General features: G+C 40.6%; 1 protein-coding gene across 1 annotated transcript in view; it reads right to left on the reverse strand.

The window, feature by feature from the left end:
• The window catches only part of CNTNAP5 (contactin associated protein family member 5), an 859,701-nt gene that overhangs the window by 379,754 nt on the left and 460,398 nt on the right, over positions 1–19,549 (reverse strand). Inside the window, exons 9-10 of the mRNA XM_027590999.2 lie at positions 3,082–3,231; positions 73–244 (exon numbers count right to left, since the gene is read on the reverse strand). Of these exons, the coding sequence (XP_027446800.2) occupies positions 73–244; positions 3,082–3,231 (322 nt within the window). The remainder of the gene's footprint in view (positions 1–72; positions 245–3,081; positions 3,232–19,549) is intronic.

Genomic DNA, 19,549 nt, shown 5'->3' on the forward strand with positions numbered 1-19,549 from the left:
GTTAAAGAAACTCATATTTAGAACAGTGAGAATGGGAAGAGGGTGGGAGAACAGAGAAGAGACAATAATTACCTGTCTTTGATGCTACACAGATCAATGTGTAAATCACTAAAATTCCCCAGGGAACCTTGCTGAACTGAAATGAGGTCCTTGGGCTGGTTATCAATAAAGATGAGCCTCATGCAGCCTTGGAAACCCTTAATGGGATTTAAACATTGGGAATCGGTGAGATTGTCAGGGCACCCTGTGGGACAGAGAAAAAAAAAATGAAGAATACTGAAATGATCAGTCATTTCTTTGGCGACCTATTGATGGAGGACCTGGAGGTCTAATTATTTCAGGGCCTTTTCATTCACAGCAGTGCACGCATTTTTGTTGTAAATCCTAGCATTCTCAGAGAAAGGATGGAGTTGGTACAAAATGGGGCATACTCAATCGCTGTACAGAGCAGAAAACAAAATGTGTTAAAGGGAATACCAATACTATAACATTTATCTCATTCCTATTTCTTTTCGCCTATTGGTAAGCTATCCACCATTCTGTTGCGTGGTATACTTCACTCATCCCAAGGAGGCAACATATTATAACTACTTGGGAATTTTGGTTCTGTCTCAAAACATGCTCTAAATGCACAATTCAATTCTGAATTACACTTTCAAAGGAAATTATGCTTTGGGTAAGGATGGTGGCAAAGTAATTGTCTGGTTAATTGTTAGCATTAACAGGCTTAGTTCCTGAGAAAGGTACACAAAGGAATGTAACTGGAATTTTGAAGAGTTGCACAAAGCAAATCCTGGCACCAAAGGAACTAAGGGTTTAAATGCACATAGTTATAGGGCTGTAATAGCACACGTGAAAGGTTAACACCATACCTTTTTAAAGAGCGTTCTTAAAAAAAAAAAAAAAAAAAAACGCATTGCATACTGATTTAGCATAGCTTGCAACCAAGACATACCTGCTTCTCATTAAGACAGGTACAGAGCAACGTAGGTATACGAGTGCTTGTGCTCTTTATAAACTCTATCCCGATGGTTTTAATAGGTTCAGAGCATATGGGAATGCAAGCTTGAAAACATGGCAATAACCCATAAATAACTGGGAATTATTTCAGCCATTTCTAATAGACAGTCACTGCTGGGCTGAAGCCCAGCAGCTGGTTAACAGCTCACAGGCACACTATAAAATGAAGAGAGATGCTACAAGTTCTAATTGAAGCTGTAGAAAGAATTTATGTAAGTTGACTATTATTACTCAAATTCATTTTTCACCTCCCTTAAGTTTACAGTCTACGTGTGGGGCGCTTCTTTAAATACTGTTTAAATCACAGATAAATCTTCACTTTATAAACCCAGCGCCCCCTAAACTTGGGGAAGGAGACATTTCCCCTTTGAGGCATTTCAGATGCCATCATTAATGAACATCGTTTTCCCCAGAAATAAGTACAAGAATGCTTCTCTTTCTCTGTTGGTGAAACATTGCATGTGGTGCAAAAATTATGCTGTCTGTGAAATGTACCTATGGGGCCCCTGAGAACCTTCTTCTGCAGCCTTTATGCTACATTCGCTAGCATCCCTTTGCTGTCCCAACCTAGTGGGTGTGGAGAACACAGATTTGGCAGTGTATCCTGGTCCTAATATTTATACAAGTGACTTCATCTCAGCAAACACCAGTCTTATTATCTGTGAAATGGGGCTAAAATTGCCTATCTCACAAAGTTACCCCATGAATTAAATGAGGTAAGACCCAAAAACCATTTAGAGCGAATGGAAGTTCTCCCTTCTTGGAGGAATCCATTGTCCTTGCATACACGGGGAAGATTCAGAATGAAGGACAGAGGCCTTTCCTGGGGCCTTAAAATCAAACCACAAAAATATTGCTCTACGCTGCATCTCTTCCAGGATGCCCCGATATGTACGCTAAATCTGTGCAAAGCCCGTTTTGTATTTCAAAGCCTAACCACATGCCATAACATGAGAGAAGTGATTTGTAAATTCTATTTGAGAGACTGCACTTTATAATTTTACATGATACTCCCTTTAAGCTTCCTAATGGAAAAAAGAATTAGCAACCTGAGAACAGGTCTAGTCCATTCCCATATTTATAAAAGTCGAAGCCCAGTTTGTCCATTCCTTGCCCTGTTGGAAGCACTGGGCTATACACTTAAACCCTGACCTTACTGAAGTTTTCCAGCAATTTGGCTTTGCTTCCTCATGTCTGAGATAAGGGAGTTCAGGGACCATCAGCGTCTTGCTCAAGGTCACACAGTGATGGAGTGTACTCTCAGAGACTATTTCTTTAATACCAACAGGTGACTAGGAAATTAGATACTAATATTTTAATGAAAGAAATGCCTTGAAAAAACTAAATACAAATGAACATCATCCATAAAAATACAGTGAATTCCTAATCATATATTTTTCATCCTTTCCAGTTTGCCCCGTGTTTTCGTCATTGGGAAGGTCCCTAGGATTCACCCGGCAATGGAGAGAGCTGGATCTGTGCTGTCTGCCCCACGTGGAGCTACAAGTTCATGGGCCTTCTAAACCTTCCCCATGTTTAGAGCACCACTCCATTGACATGGCCTACACGGATGTCAGGAAGGAAGGAACAGGTAGGGGATTCAGACAGTAAAGCGGCAAAGGAATAGCCTAGAAGCGGAGCATGCTGATTGTGCCCTCCCACCTGGATTTTTCCTTTTGCACATACTGCTGACTGTTGGTGCGTATTCTCCAAGTTTTCAGCTGACTTTCTCCTTCCCAATGTGATCACAGAGCTTGGCATGGCTGCAAAAATCTCCTTTGGACATGTTATGTAACACTGGCTCTTATAACTATTTTTTTTTCCTTTTTTTCCCTCCGTACTGACCTACATAGTTCATATTTGCACAGCTGTCAGAAAGTTTTCTTCTCATTATTTTGTGCTTGGGAATGGGTACCCGTGGTTGTGTGTGTGTGTGTGTGTGCACGCATGTGTGTGTGCGTGTGAATGGCCTAATTGACAAAAAAAAAAAATCATCGGGGTGAAATAATTGTTCACTGCGTTCTCCTTCCCTCCTTTATTTTCAAAAGCTGGAGAATTTACCTCCAAAGTAGTAACTATTTCCAGAATAAATCTGCACGCGGGTGGTGTCCTGGGCCGGGGATGCTGCATCATTATCCAGAGAGAGAGTGATGCGGTCCCTTCTGGCATTGATGCTAACTGAATGCCACAAGCCATCATTCAAACTGCTGCCTGCAAAAGAAACAGGAAAGGCAAGCATAGGGATGATTGAGTGGGGAGGTCTGAGGCAAGTAGGGCTCATCCTCCTCACCTGCTGCACTCCCCGTGCATCCTTGTGCTTAAACCACAAGCCCCACATTTCCACAAACAAACTTTACCTTTCTTCCTCTGTTTACCATTTTAATTCTATTATTTTCAAAGTGTCTGAACCATGTCTGATACGTTTGGTTTCAAAACAAAAGGGAAAACACAAATTTATCTGTATACTACAACCAAAAGTTTTGGCCATGTGAATTGACCTCTTGATATAAATGCAGAGTAAAAGGTTGAAAGGAAAAAACAAAACAAAACAAAACAAAAAACTTCAAAACATCCCTGGTGATTTCATCTCTGGGTGGTGGGGTTATAGGCAACTTTCGTTTTCTTTTTCTTTTTTTTTTAAGATTTTATTTATTTATTTGACAGAGAGAGACACAGTGAGAGAGGGAACACAAGCAGGGGGAGTGGGAGAGGGGGAAGCAGCCCCTCCACCGAGCAGGGAGCCCAATGCGGGGGCTCGATCCCAGGACTCTGGGATCATGACCCGAGCCAAAGGCAGACACTTAACGACTAAGCCACCCAGGCGCCCCGCGACTTCAGTTTCCTTACAGTTTTCCACAAATGCCTTATCTGCATTTTTTAGGAAAAAATAAACTGTTCTTAAAGGCAAAAGTAGATGAAGAATGGTAAAATCTAATGACGTGTCAGTCAGAGACAGCCTCTCATCTGAGGGAAGTAACAGACCAGCTCAATCCCAACATTTTTCTTTATCTAATTAGGTGACACTGGCTGAGTTAGTACCTTCCTTGAACTCTGGCTTTATCATCTTCAAAGATCATCATTCCTACTCTGTGATCGTTAAAAGGATCAACTGAGATCAGGCAGGGAAGTTCCTAAGACAGTTGCAGGCATAGTAGGTGTTTTGTTGTGTATTTTTTTAATTTTATTTATTTATTTATTTATGTATTTATTTATTTAGAGAGAACATAGAGGGGCAGAGAGGGAGTAAGAATCTGAAGCAGACTCCTCACTGAGCACAGAGCCCAAAGCAAGGCTCTGATCCCATGACCCTGAGATCATGACCTGAGCCAAAGCCAAGAGTCTGACACTTAGCCAACTGAGCCACCCACGCACCCCTGAATTAGGTGTTTATTACAAGTTAGTTCCTCCCTTGTTCTCATGCCCCAGATGTCTTTGGTGTGTACTACCCTGCTGGCCTATCTGATTGAGAAAACTGATCTGGGGATTTGTCATGAAGATGGGGACTATTTCCTTCTACAAAGTGTATATCTATTAAGGCTGTCAGATGCCAAGTCCCTACTGAAGGAAACAGTCTTATTTACTAGTCCAGTCCCAAAGATGTGTCTGTGAAAAAAGCACATTGACACACATGTTTTCACTCAATAGACATCTGTTGTGCCCTGCTATGTGTTGAGTGGCCTTCCTATTCTTATTGCCTCAGTTTTCTTCCCAGCCAAATGGGGAAAATGATTGTACTTATACACCATTGTGAAAATTATACAGTAGTTAATACAGTAGGGCATGTGGAACAGTTCATGTCACATCATAAGTAGACAATGATGTTAGCTAAAAGAAGTGGATAGAACAGCAACTACAAAATGGCCCCTCCCATCTGGAAGTGTGGAGAGAAACATCAGATAGTGTCTATAGTCTCTCGTTAAATGGAAGAGATGCATGCAATAAGAATTGGAATACTGTCCTTTGAGTTCAGGGTAGTGGGATAAACAAAGAAGCAAGCAAAAAACACTTGCTATTTTGGGTGGTGCAGTAATATGGGAGCAGAGAAGAAAGAAAGCCTAAGTAATGGCATTTGAGGATCCCAAAAAGGCTTCACAGCAGAGACAGTGACAGTTCAGGGAAGTTCTGAAAAATGCACAAGAGCTCTCTACTCATAGAGCAAGAGTCCAGGAGACAGAGAGACTGTACAAAAAAGCAAAGGTCTGGAATGAGAAGCAAGAGAGAACAATAGGAAGACAAGTGAGAAAGGATCCAATCACCCAGAGGCCTGGAATGCCAAACAAAAGAATGCATTTCCATAATTTCCTTGGATAAATGATTCTGGAGAGTGCTTTATTCAATCCAATTCTATCAGAACCTTTGGGGATGGGACCCTAGGCATCTGAATTTTTTAAAAGTTCCCTGGGTGATTCTAATATATGGATAGAAATGAAAATCACTACTTTAGAACAATGGGAGTCCATGAGGGGTCCTTAGCATGGGAACGATCTGACAGGAGGTACATATCCAAAGACTCCGGTGGCAGAAGACAGCTGGGAGGAATCAAGGTTGGAAGCAGAACTGATGGGGTCTCCTGCTAGCACTGGCCCCAGGAGACAGAATGATGAGAGTTTCAGCCAAAGTAGCAGCAGTGCAAATGGAGAGCAAGATGGATTAAGAGCTATTCCTGGAGGTAAAAGGGATCAGACTTAGTAGAGCCTACTGGAGCAGTCCCTGAGAAACCAGCTGGGAAGCAAGCACTGAAAATCAGAGCCGAGGTCTGCAGGGCTTCTCAGAACAGTTACTGAAAAGCTTATGCGCCTGAGCCCTCAGATGGTTGGAGAAGCTGCCCAGGGAGAAGCACAGCACCAGGCTGTGGCCCAGCTGCGTTGAACCACGGCAGCTGTGCCCCATCTGCTCACAACAGGCCAGATGTAAGGGACCCTCCTGCATTACCAGCCAGCTCCCTAGCAGTCTTCGCTGCAGCCCTGAAAACCTGCTTGGGCTGCTCAACCCGGCGGCTTTACTTCCTCCCAAAAGCCAGAGTTTGGGTCCTAACCACAGGGACTCTGCTAATGAGGTAGAGGCTCTGTCAGGTGTTTCCTGGTGATGAACATTTGACTTCTGGCAGGGGCATTTGGGGGGCATAGCCAGCTGTGGGTCTTTACTTCTTTTTACTCTCATTTGCATGCTGATTGAAATGTATTTGCATAATATAGGAGACTGCATCTGCAGACAAACTATAGACTGTTTGGAGTCAGTAAATAATTCAACTTAGAGGATTTAAAAAATAGCCCCTAAGGGCCCAGTGCCCTACTAAACATCAGGGCTAAAGTAAAGAAGGAATCAGAGGCCAAGGGGAGAGTTGCACCTAATCAGAGATAGATTCTCTCCTCCTTTTACAGATGAAAGTGGCCTAAAGGAAGAAGTCTGATCCATGTGAGTGGCAGGGCCAGAGCACTGGCCTTTGTGTTCTGATTCTGGGTCCCCTCCCCTTTCCACCTCACTATCCACTTGCTCTCTTTAACATTGTTATTAATGAGAGTTTGCTTGGTTGTTTTTCTTTTTCCTTCTTCTTTTCTTTCTTTCTTTGTTTCTTTCTTTGTTTCTTTGTTTCTTTTTTCTTTTTTCTTTTCTGGTCTGCTTTTCCTTTTGGTTTGATCTTTTTGATCTTTTCCTCCATGGTCCTGAGTCCCTACAGGGGGAGCCCCTGTGAAATCTTCACTCTTCTGAAGAAAATTATTAGGGCAGTAGTTCCTGATACTGACCACACAAAGGGAGCACCCAGGGAGCTTCTGAAAAGACAGGTCCCTGGGCCCCACACCAGGTTAATTGAGGCAGGCTTCAGGGTAGCCCCAGACCTTGGAAGTTTCAAAGATCCCCAGAGAGTCCCTTGTGCAGCCTGGGTTAACAAGTACACCATTTGAGGTTTCCGAAGAGGAAGAAAAGAAGCTGGGAAAAACAAGGCTGGTTTTAGAGGAGCTGAGCTGGGAACAGATTCCAAGGCAAGCAAAGTGACATATCTCCTTCTAAAAATCTGTTTTCTGCTGGGGTCCTCCTTCCCACTTCATTCTGTTAATAGCTATAGATGATAGATAGATAGATAGATAGATAGATAGATAGATAGATAGATAGATAGATAGATAGATAGATAGATGATAGATAGACAGACATAGATATAAAATATATACAAAATAACAGCACTAGAGGTTCTTCAAGGTTTAGTTTCTAAGGATTCTCTTTTTAAAGGTACAGGTTTAAATGCTATTAATTATTCAGAAATTAGGGAAAAACCTCCCTGAGACAAAAAGTTCTGAAAGAACAGAAGTTTTCAGTGGAGAGAATGGGGAAGCACTAGCTTTGAGGCCAGAAACACCTGATGGGGAAAAGCCCCTGGTGGTAAAATGATGTAATTAGGGCCACTTTGGAGTTCTAAACATTCATACGGTTTAGGAGACCAGGCTTAAAATGTGGGATTTGGTTTCTAGAAAGATTGTTGGATGATGACAAATATAAATTTTCTGACCTATAAGTGATGTTAAATAATATTTGCCACCTCCCAGACAAAGAGTAAAAACCAATATACCAAGTAAGTGGATAAAGAGGGAAACAGGTAATTTCATATATTGCAGGCAACATAACTTTGTGCTTTCTTTCTAGAAGGCAAAATACCAAACAACATCAAAAAACAAACAAAAAAGCCCCTAAAGATATCATACCTCATTTCCCATAAATTTTATTCTGAAGAATTAATCCTAAAATAGTACAAGAGCTACAGCCAAGATTTACAGTGAAAAGAGTTCATGATGCCATTATTTCTAAGAGCAAAAATTCACAACCACCAATATTTCCAAGTTAGCTAAATCAAACATGGTATATTTAATAATATGAAATATAATGTAGGCATTAAAAATTATAATGTCCAGGAATGCAAGTGACATCTTGATAAGTGAAAAACTCAGGCTAAATAGTATATATGGTTATGGTTTCCATTTTGTTAAAAATTACTACAAAGAGAAAATACTAGAATGACCTGGAATGACTAGTTGTTTTCTTTTTTCTTATAGAGAGTAGTGGAATTTTCAGTTTCTAAAAGCAAAATGTACAACTTTTATGATTATTTTTTTAAGACTAACAAACTGTTTAAGTTGAGATAAAGGATAGGAAATATTTTCATTCTATCCCAAATATTGCGATGTGCCAGGCATTCTAAATGTATAATTCCTAACTCTTACAATGGTCCAAGAGGCCAAATTTTATTGTCTTCATGCTATAGATACTAAAAGGAAAAGTAAGAGAGCTGCCCAGGTTCACGTGGCTAGTAGAGTTGGAGCCAGAATTGAAGGGGTGGTGTCGGGGATCCAGGCTGAGCTCCTGCTCTCCACCCCTCCAAAGCCAGCCCTGCCTTGCTCCAGGAACTGATGGCCAATAACTTCGGCAAAACTCTATTTTCTGCCATTGAATTCAACCTTGTGTTTCATTATTTATATTTTTGGAACAGCTCGACTGAGATAAAATTCACTTACCATGAAATTTGTTTATCTAAAATGCACGATTTAATTGTTTTTAGTATATTCACAGAGTTAGGCAACCATCAACACGATTAATTTTAAAGCAATTCATCATCCCCAAACTAAATGCTGTAACATGTAGCCATAACCTCCTTAATCTCCTCACCCCCTCACCTCCTGCCTTAGTCAACCACTAGTCTGCTTTCTGTCTGTATGGGTGTCCCTGTCCTGGGAACTTCCTATACATGAAATCATACACTAGGCTCCTTTTTGTGATTGGCTTCTTTTGCTTAACACATTTTAAGTTCATCCTGCACTGGAGCTTTTACAGGATACTTTCATATCTGAATGATACTCCATTGTATGCCTAGATCCCATTTTATTTATCCATTCACCAGTTGATGTACATCTGGGTTGTTTCCATTTTGGAGATATTATAAATAATGCTTCTGTGAACATGTGTGCAAATTTCTGTGTAGAACTAAGCTTTCCATTTTCTTAGGTGTGCATCTCAGAGTAGAAGTGCTGGATCATATGTAACTCCATAGCTCATCTTTGGAAGAACTGCCAGAGTGTTTTCAAAGTGGCTACACCAGTTCATCTTCTCACAAGGAAACTTCCATTTTGATAATACAGAGTTGAAACTCTGGTCCTGGCCTTTTGTGGATCTTCTAGCCTCTAAGAATTTAAATGCAAGTCAACTTAGAATGTCTACTTAGACCTAACTTGGAATTCTAGCTAATAATTACTTCGATTTTATTTTTCCAGATAAGTAATGTTATTGAGCATTTAACATGTCTTTTTTTTTTTATTTTTTAAAGATTTATTTATTTATTTGAGAGAGAGAAAGAAAAAGGGAGGGAGGGGCAGAAGGAGAGAGAGAGAATTTCAAGCAGACTCCTTGCTGAGCATGGAGGAGCCGGTCACAGGGCTTAATCTCAGGACTCTTGAGATCCTGACCTGAACCAAAACAAAGTGTTGGATACTTAACCTACTGCGCCACCCAGGGGCCCCTTAATATGTCTTTTTAAATATTTTTTGTAATGAGAACTTCATAGCAACTTATAGTTCACATTTGTTGGAACTGAGATTCAGAGCAGTTAAGTACTATCCTGAAAGACCTAAACTTTTTTATAGAAGTAAGATTTTCCTTGAAACAGAGTCCCTCAACACTGACATTGGATAATCTGGATCAGATAATTCTTTGATGGGGGTAGGGTGTTATACACTATGCCTCTTGTGTGGGATGCTTAGCAGCACCCCTAACTCACTAGAATCAGTAACAGCCCCCCACTCCCAGCACCAAAATTTTCTCCAGATACTGACAAAAGTCCCTTGGGTGAGTGTAGGCGGATGGGAGCCTGGGGTGGGCAAATGGGGAATCTCCATTGGTTGAGAGTGACATATTAAATAATTTTGGAGGCTGCAGAGCCTTGGTGTTCTCTCACCCACACTTTCTTTCTGTGTTTCTCTCGTCCTTAAATACCTAACAGGTATTTGCATTTTAGATTTCATCTTATTTCAATGTCTCTCTGGATGGTTTGAATACAGAACCTTTGAAACAGAGGGACTGTCCCAGGACCTCTAAGCATGAGTTGTTACAGCCATAGGTCAGCATGCAGAGATTCAGCCCAGGTCAGAGGAGAGTCCCCAAAGACTCTATTTCCAATCCTGGAAATAACTTGTCACGGATTTCTGTGATACCTTTATTCACCTTTTCCCCCTTTCTCAAGGCCCTGCCACTTATAATTTCTAGGAATTTAAACAGACTTCTTAATCTCTCTAAACCCGCTTCCTCATCTGTAAAAAAGAGACAGAATTGCCTGGCTTGACTTGGAAGTTTCTAGGCTTTATCTTTTCCAGAAAACCCGATTCAGCTGTTTTTTTCCACATCCTGTCACATCTACCTTTACTTAATAGTTCAAAGGTAGTTTCAATTTTTGTGAGAACAAAATGGGGAATACATAAATAATTGAATAAAGCAGTCTTAAAATGTCAATCACATCGTAAAAGAGCATATTACAATTATTAGTAACATTATGCTACGATTTAGATCCTGAGTTCTGTTTTTCCTGGGTACCATTTATCCATCAATTATGAAATTTCATTAACCCTTCCCTATGCAGTATACTGAATTCACATTTTTCTTCAGATGCCTTCTCCAGCTTTTATTCCATCCTTTATCACTATAGCTGGGAATTTTTAAGATGGCCTCCCTCTTTTCCAGCTTCTGACTTATTTCTGGTACAGGGCAGCTTGCTAGATTGAACTGTCTAAGTAGCACCTCACAGCAAATGTCTTTCTAGTGGGTCATGGAGTCCAGAGAACCAATCTCCAACTGCTTAGCAATCTTAACTGTACAGCTTCTATAATCAAGTCTCCATCTGTCCTCTACATCCCATTTCCCAATATTCCTACACAAATTCCCTACTGCAGCTAGGCTAGTGCATTCATTATGCTCCAAGTGAATTCACTTACCTAATCGGTGCCTCCACTCCCACCTCTCCAATATCCAAGCTAATCTCCCTATCCTCCCATACCCAGTATTTGCCCCAGAGCTTCTTCTCCTCAACTATAAAGACAGGAAGCATACTTTTTTTTAAAGATTTATTTATTTATGTATTCATTCATTCATTTATTTGAGAGACAGAGAGAGAGCAGGAGGAGGAGCAGAGGGAGAGAGAGAGAATCCCAACTGAGCACGGAGCCTGACAAGAGGCTCCATCTCAGGGGCCTGAGATTATGAACTGAGCCAAAATCAAGAGTCAGACACTTAACCAAATGAGCCACCCAGGTGCCTTAGGAAGCATACATTTTTTTGACTTTCTATCATAGTCACTAGACTTTCTATCAGCACAGTGCAGGGCATATAACAAGTGCCGAATGATTGAGTGCATCAGTTAATAAACCAAGAAATGAACAAAGCAGGTTGATCTTTTTTTTTTTTAAGATTTTATTTATTTATTTGAGAGAGAGAGAATGAGAAATAGAGAGCACGAGAGGGAAGAGGGTCAGAGGGAGAAGCAGACTCCCTGCTGAGCAGGGAGCCCGATGTGGGACTCGATCCCGGGACTCCAGGATCATGACCTGAGCCGAAGGCAGTCGCTCAACCAACTGAGCCACCCAGGCGCCCAAAGCAGGTTGATCTTGACCAGACCAATATAGTCATTTCTCCTCCCAAATTCCTAAAACTTCTGCTGTCTGATCTATGGATTTAGTTCATATAATTTACTGCTTTTTACCATTAATTAACAATGCATCACTGCAAGTCTCATCTCCCCGATGAGATTACAAGTTCCTGGGGGTCAGAATCTGAGTTCTGTTTTGGTATACCCCTCAGCATCAACAGGGCAGCATCCTGTCCTCTCCAAATGATCATTGATTGATTGAGCATCTCACCAGCTGAATTTCCACTGCCAAGTGTCAGCAGCAGGGTCTGTCTCCCTGGTGCATGGGCCATAAATCACAAGTTAAACCTTTCCTAGTTGTTAAAGTCTGGTGCATATGTCAGGGTAACCTGGATCCTGAAAATCCTTGGTCAGGGTAAGCAAGGAAAACATCTGGATTTGCCATCCACTGGAGTGAGAGAGGGAAATGTGATGGATTTGTGGTTGATGGTTACCCCCTTGTTTCCTTGATATAAGCCTGATTGGTCAGCTCAAAATTCAACATGGTAAAACTTGAGCTGAGCTCCAGAGACAGATATTTCTCTATCAACTTCAGGATACAGCCCAAACTCTGATGTCCCTGCCAGAATCCTGCTTTATATTCTGTCCTCCTTTGCCCTCTGTGACCCAGTCATCCTGAGTCACCTGTGGATTCTTACACTTCTAAATCTCCTACTTCTGTCTTCTGATTGGAACATCCTTCCCTTCCCTCTTTGTTTGACCAAATTCTACACATTCTTCAAAACCAAGCTGTGTTGCCCCTGCCCCTAGAAAGCCTTTATTTTCTCAATCATCCAGGTTCCTCTCCTCTATGCTCTGCTACTATCCTGAGCATGTGTCTTCTTGCATTACAAATGTTTCAAGACCATCCCTTCCAACTGTGCCTTTGAGCTCCTGGTGGGCAATGCCTCCATCCTCAAGTCTGAGTATAGCACCAACCTTCCTGAATTAAATGGAGGCAAAGTGAATCATATGAGAGAATTACCAAAGCAGAAAATAGGAAAGAGCAAAGGAAGTGAGATCAAGTTTGACTATTAGAGTTTTCCGATGTAGTAATAAAAACCTAGCTCCCTCAGTTCCTCTTTTGAATGAGTGGTGAAGAAGGAAGAGTGAGTTAAGAAATAAAATGACCCCACTGTCATTACTCAGACTTGAAAAAGCTGCAGATGCCCAAGAGATCATTGTTTTGGTAAACATTCCCAACCTTTGCAGGAAAGCTTGAAGCTCAGGCAATTGCCTTTCTCAGTTTCCCATGAAATAGCATGCCTCATCATATTTCTGTCTTCTGAAACTTGAACTCTGTGCTCAGCAGACAGCGTGTTGTGACAGTCATAGCCCTATGGCTATTTATGTATTTGCCCTTGCTGATGGGATTTTCTCATCAACATTATCTTAGCTGAAATCAGAGGCATTAATGACAACTTAATGGAAGCAGAAGAAGAAGTTCACAAAGTTATCATGTTTACTTGATGCGCAGATGGTGGCTAGATACAAAGGGCTTATATTAAAAAGGGCAAAATTTGGGGAGCAGCTCTGTTAATTGCAGGGCTGTAGCCTAAAACCATCTGGCCACAAGTATTAGGGTGAGCACTTAGATCTTGCATGATGCAGCTCTCCCAGCCATCCCTGACCTCTGGGAGTTCCACTGGCCTTTATCTAATTATTACTTCCCCTGAGTGTAGTTCATCCCTGGTTTTGACACATTATGCAGCATATAATTGTGGTAACATGAATGTTTGTTAAAAAGTCACTGTTAACTCTTCTTTCACTGTTAAAACTACTTCCTTCTGAATTATTTTGGAGGCTGACTTACTGGTTTATTCACTTAGGCAGTTGCTTATACATTGGGCAAATAGATATTGAAAACCTGTTATAAGCAAGGTGCTATACTAGGCCTTGGGCAAATAGCGATAAGCAAGTCAGTGTTCTTGTTCCCATAAAACTTTACACTGCAGTGGTCAGGGGAGCAATGAACAACCAATTAATAAATACATGATTGATATACATTGTTACAGGCTGAATGGTGCTCCCCAAAATTCATAGGCTGCGGTCCTTACTTACAGTACCTGAGAATAATTCTGTATTTGGAGACAAGGGCCTTTAAAGAGATAATGGAGGTAAAATGAGGTTATATGAATGGGCTCATATCCAATATGACTAGTGTCCTTATAAGCTATATGAAAATAAATTCCTAAAAGAAAATTAGAAAATAAATTCCTAAGTCTGTGGCGTTTGCTTTCCATAGTCGCAGCAAAGTAATGCACACACATACACACATCCTTAGGGCAAATGCTACACAGGAGAAGAACTAGAAGGCTGGGTGATGGGGCATCTGGCTGGCTTTGGGAAGGTTTCTTGAGAAAACATCAATTGAGATGCATTCTGAAAGATAAGTGGGATGTGTTGACCATAGTTCTAGGACTTATTTAATTTAAACAGTCAATGTTAAATAATGATCATATAAACATCCATCATGGTTGCTGACCTAAGGTTATACCACCAGAATTTCATCTTATCTTTAGTCACAGAAGTCTCCTAAGTATGGAAAATGGATAGCTGAATAGAATGGATCGCTTAATTGGTATTTTTGGAATGCCCTTTCTAGAATTCTTCCTACTCAAGCCATATATAGAAATACTGAAAGTTATAAGGTGGTCGAGGAAATATGATGAACATAATGGCCAGTATCTAGGAATTAAATGTGGTAAGCTGGAAGTGCCTCCTCAACAAGCTCTTGGCCTTAACTGAAGCTATTTCAATGGCATCTGGTTGATTTCTGGATCTTTGCTTGTTATTTTTCCTCTTGCCCAAGCATTCTGTTCTGTGCCTGTGGACTGGTTTTTAGTTTCCATTTTCTAACTTGTAATCATTCAGTGGTGCCCAGCTGTTAGGTTGACATCTCTCAACTTGGAGACTTCAGCTTCCATCTCCCAGGTTCTACTCATTCCTTAATCCTGAGAACTGCACTCTGAGTTTGATCCCTCTAGTGATACCAAGGGAAGCTCCGGATAGATTATTCCTCTAATGGAAAATCAAAAATGGTCCTTATGCCATTTGACTTTACTTGTGCTTGTTCTACTTTCTGCAGTCATGTAAACATATAGAAAAACTTTGACTATAAGAAAGCCTATCCCATATTCAAAGATTCTTGTCATGTCTCTGTCTTGCTTTCTCCCTACCTGTAATAGCTCCAGTACTTACAACTGTTCCACCCTTAACACAGTTTGAAGACCCTATACATTCTGATCACCCCCTTACCAACACACACACACACACACACACACACACACACACACACACACACATTCTATTCTAGTTCAGTTTAAAGAAGGTTCCCCGCAAAAAACAACTTCTCATACTGGGATCTTTGGCTCCTAACTATACATGTCACTGAGAGTCACATGTGTGACCTTTCTGGGACATGCAAGTCTCCTTCACAAAAATCATTTTATGACAAAGGCTAAGTTCACATTATTTTTTAAGATGTTATATATTTATTTGAGAGAGAGAGACAGAGATACTGAGAGAGAGCATAAGCGGAGAGGAGAGGGAGATGCAGGCTCCCTGCTGAGCAGGGAGCCGGACATGGAGCTCGATCCCAGGACTCTGGGATCATAACTGACTGAACCACCCAGGCACCCCAAAGTTCACCTTTCTTACTTCACAAAATGTACCACAACTTTGGGAGTTGAAAAACATGATCTCTGACAGGGGACTTGGCCCTGCATACCCCCATTGAAGGCCTTTTACCCTGTTTTCAAAAGAAGACTCTTGGGTTGATGATTTCCTTGAAGATAATAAGGAAAAGGGTCGACCTCTTGTTCTTCAGGAACTCATATAAAGGACTAGAAGGGATTTTACTAATTTTATACCAACTCTCTCCGTTAGCAGAACGGGACAATGAGGTCTAACAGAATAAGAGTTACTCACATTCCTCATTTATGCAGAGCCCAAATAAGCCAGAGCCCCGAATGCCAAAGCCAGAGTTCAAGCTCTTTGCCCAGGCTCACTTTTCAGTGGGAAGTTAACACTTTGAGAAGCATCACAGTAGAAAAAGCAAATTTCAAACTTTAATGACTAAAGCCCCCAGACCACTTTTCCATTTTCATTCTCAGCATTCTCCCATCAGAAAAATAAAAATAACATTGAAATTTCAGATCACATTTAAAATAATTATAGTGATGCCAGTGTTTTCTCTAGACGATTTAATGTTTCACACAAAATTCAAACTGTTCCTCCCTGATTCTCTAAAGAAACAGACCAGGTGATATTCTTTACTTTATATAGTTCCCTGTTTTCTTAGTAATTCAGATGAGTTTAGACAATATCTCCATTCTCAACATCCCTCTGAGTCTTTAAAATGGCACCCATTTCCAACATTAAAAAATAGAACAGAGTGTCTACTGCTCAATGGACAGGTGAGGACTTGAGAAATGGAGTAGTCCCTGTGACACACAGCACCTCATGGAATGTAGTAAAGAACTGAGAGCTTATAATGCATAAAGTAGAAAGTCCAGGTGTTTGTCCATTTACTTAAGATTTGCCTATATATCTTTTCTGATTCCTGAAAGGAAAAATGACAAGACTCACTGTGTAGCAGGACACCTTGAAGGTATTCTCTCTGTTCCAGAGCAGCCCCAAGATTTCCATGTGGGGTTTGGAGCATGGGGTGACCAGAATGGGAAAGGCTGTATAATACAGGGCAAAATCTTTGGAAGCAGATAGACTCTTAGTAGTACTTCATGCTGCTTACCACCCTTAGTCCTTAGATGATAATCTTACTAAGGAATTGGCACTAAGCATTTATGTCTTGTATACTTAATGAATACTCGTGTGTGTGTGTGTGTGTGTGTGTGTTTATTGATATATAGATGTGGATTATTTATTTTATAATGTTATACAAGCAAACTTACCTAAAATATATAAGAAGTCTTAAAGACAATAGACTCACCATCTTGTGTAAATCCCACCTAACCCAAGAATCTGTCAATGGAGCCACCAAATAAAATGTTCTGGGAAGAACTAACTTTAGACAATAGATAGCTATTTACCTTAACAGCCTTTTGAACATAGTTGTAATTTTTTTTCTAAAGTTTCCTCACATTTGAACTACAATATAAAATATGAATAGTTGTGGCAGCAAGTTCCAGTATAAAGACCATGAACTTGGGAATCCAAAAGAAAGACCTGAGGTTGAACACCGTCTTGGTCACTTTAACTTAATTTTTTGGTTACCAGTTTCATCCTATGTGTGTTGGTAAAATAATGACCACTTCATAAGTTTCATGTATTGTTTTTTCCCTGCAGTATTGTATGACAAGGCCCTGACACAACGCCTGACCTGCAAGAGATCTGCAATGATTGGCGATTCTACTCTCACATCACTTAAAGTGAAAGGATGTCCTCAACTTTTCCTCATCTCCACAAGTATAAGGCTTTCAGGAAAGGGCATCTCCTTTCTTGAACAAAAAGTAAAGAAAACAACAAGTAAAGAAAAATATAAGGGAAGGGTTACACTGTTGTCTTTCATCTTCTGGAAACTTCATCTCCTAGAAGAACTGAATTCAGGTGCTTTCTACTTTGAGGATGCATTTAGTTTCCACTTCCGTCCCTGACCTCCAGAGCAAAAAGCCATGCACACTGTACGAAGTCCTAGAAATAGGAGTGAATGTGCCAGGCATCTCTGCACTTCCATTTCCATGGGGGTTACTTTCTCTTTTAGACCCAGTATGTTAGAAACACCTGAACTGGTCTTCAATTAATCTTTAAATATTTGGATTCTCTGTCCCACTAACAAAATGTGGTTTGTAACTGTCTGTTTTCTATGATGTACTATGTGTCTAAGGTAGCCCCAATGGGCCTCAAACATCATCAGGACAATGGCCGTTACCTCTTACTTTCTCAAATGGGACTGTCATCCCTTACAAAGCCATTATGATCTCAAGTACTTTGAAAATAAGTTTCCTCAGAAATGTAAGGAATGAGAAAACTCTTTGTGATGGACTTTTTGTTTGTTGTTTGTTTTGCTTGTCTCCCCCACCCTCCCCAGGTAGAAGAATTCCACAAATTCCAGACACAAAGCATAACTCCATTTCAAAGAAAAAATGAGAGAAGTTCAAATTTTCCAAAATTCAAAAATTTTTCTTGGGGAAAGAATAAAGCAAGAGTGGGCGCCTGGGTGGCTCAGTTGGTTAAGCGACTGCCTTCATCTCAGGTCATGATCCTGGAGTCCCAGGATCGAGTCCGGCACCGGGCTCCCTGCTCGGCAGGGAGTCTGCTTCTCTTTCTGACCCTATTCCCTCTCATGTGCTCTCTCTCTCTCATTCTCTCTCTCAAATAAATAAATAAAATCTTTAAAAAAAAAAAGAATAAAGCAAGAGTTTTGTGAGACCGACTTCAGGAACTCAGCGTATTTTTAAAACTTCCTTTTACTTGTTTCATTTCTTGAAAGACAGGTCTGAAATAACAGATAATTTTTCCCCTTCTGCAGCTGGGCAATGTGGTAGCTTTTACCAGCTTCTCTCAGTCATAAACGTGTTTTAATGGACTGACATGTGCTTAATAATACAGGCAGCACCTGGATGCTTTAGAGCAAAGTGCCGCCAGGGCCTATCCTATATTAAAACTGCATTATTGACCTGAGGCCTACAAGTCTCTGTACTCAAACATCTTGCCAATTAGAGAGAGAAACAGCCTAGTGCCAGCTCACATTTTTCTTCTTCAAATAGGGAGGACTGAAGTCTAACTTTTATAACTCTGAACATGAAAAATATTGTGTTTCTGAGTGATTAACTCACCTCCATTACTGGAAATTTTATAAATTTTATAAAAGTCCTGTGACTGCACAAATTGACCCAGCTTTTATGACTTTGTGGCGTGAGGTACCTTCTAGCTATAGGTCTTGAGTCAGTTTGGGAGGGAAAGGAATTTGCTGAATAGTTTCTTAACACTGTGCTTAGGATTTTAGATACATTATCTCGTTTAATCACCATCATGGCAATCTCCTGATGTAAGAACTTTTTTTTTTTTTTAATCTTTTCCATCTCATGTTTTAGGCAAACTCTGAGATGGTCTGTTATGATCCATGACTCCTAATATACACACCTTTGTATAATGCCCTTGGTTTGAGCAGGGCCTAGACTTATTTACTTGTTTCTACTACTGAACAGAGCATGGTAAAGGGATGGAATGCCACACCTGGTGTTAGGTTATAAAAAGACTATGGCTTTTGTTTTGAGTGTTCTTACTCTTTCTTGAATCACTCATTTTGGGATAAAAGCACTATCATTTCATGAGGCAGCCTTCTGGAGAGGCCATGGGATAAGTTTGGAAGTGGATCTTCTGAGGCCTGCCAACAGCCACATAAGTTAGCTTGGAAGTAGATTTACCCAGAGCTGAACTTTGAGATGACACTAGCCCCCACCAACTACTTAATTGAAGCCAGAATTACCCAGCCAAGGTGCCCCTGGATTCCTGACTCTTATAAACTAGAACACGATAAACATTTTCAACCACTATATTTTGCTATAGTTTGTTACACAACCATCAGTAACTAATACACTCTCACTTACATATAAGAAAAAGTTAAGAAGTTTATTCAGGGTCATAGAACAGTAAGGAAAAGAGGTAACTTTTTAACTTAAGTTCCAGACCCAGGCTCTCCTACTATTCCAGGGATTCAGTGGACTTTTTGTTCACTAAGTGGCAAATGAGCTCTCCCACAGTCTGACCTGATCTTGAGTATTAGGTCATGACCTTTACTATTTAAATCAATTTTCTCTAATTTATTTGGATAACAAAACTCGCAGTCCAGTGGGAGAAGGAAGACATTTAAGAAAAAAATGTGATGTGGTGTTATCCAGGATGGATATTGAC

The sequence above is a fragment of the Zalophus californianus genome, chromosome 3 (assembly GCF_009762305.2).
Source record: "Zalophus californianus isolate mZalCal1 chromosome 3, mZalCal1.pri.v2, whole genome shotgun sequence".
Lineage (NCBI taxonomy): Eukaryota > Metazoa > Chordata > Mammalia > Carnivora > Otariidae > Zalophus > Zalophus californianus.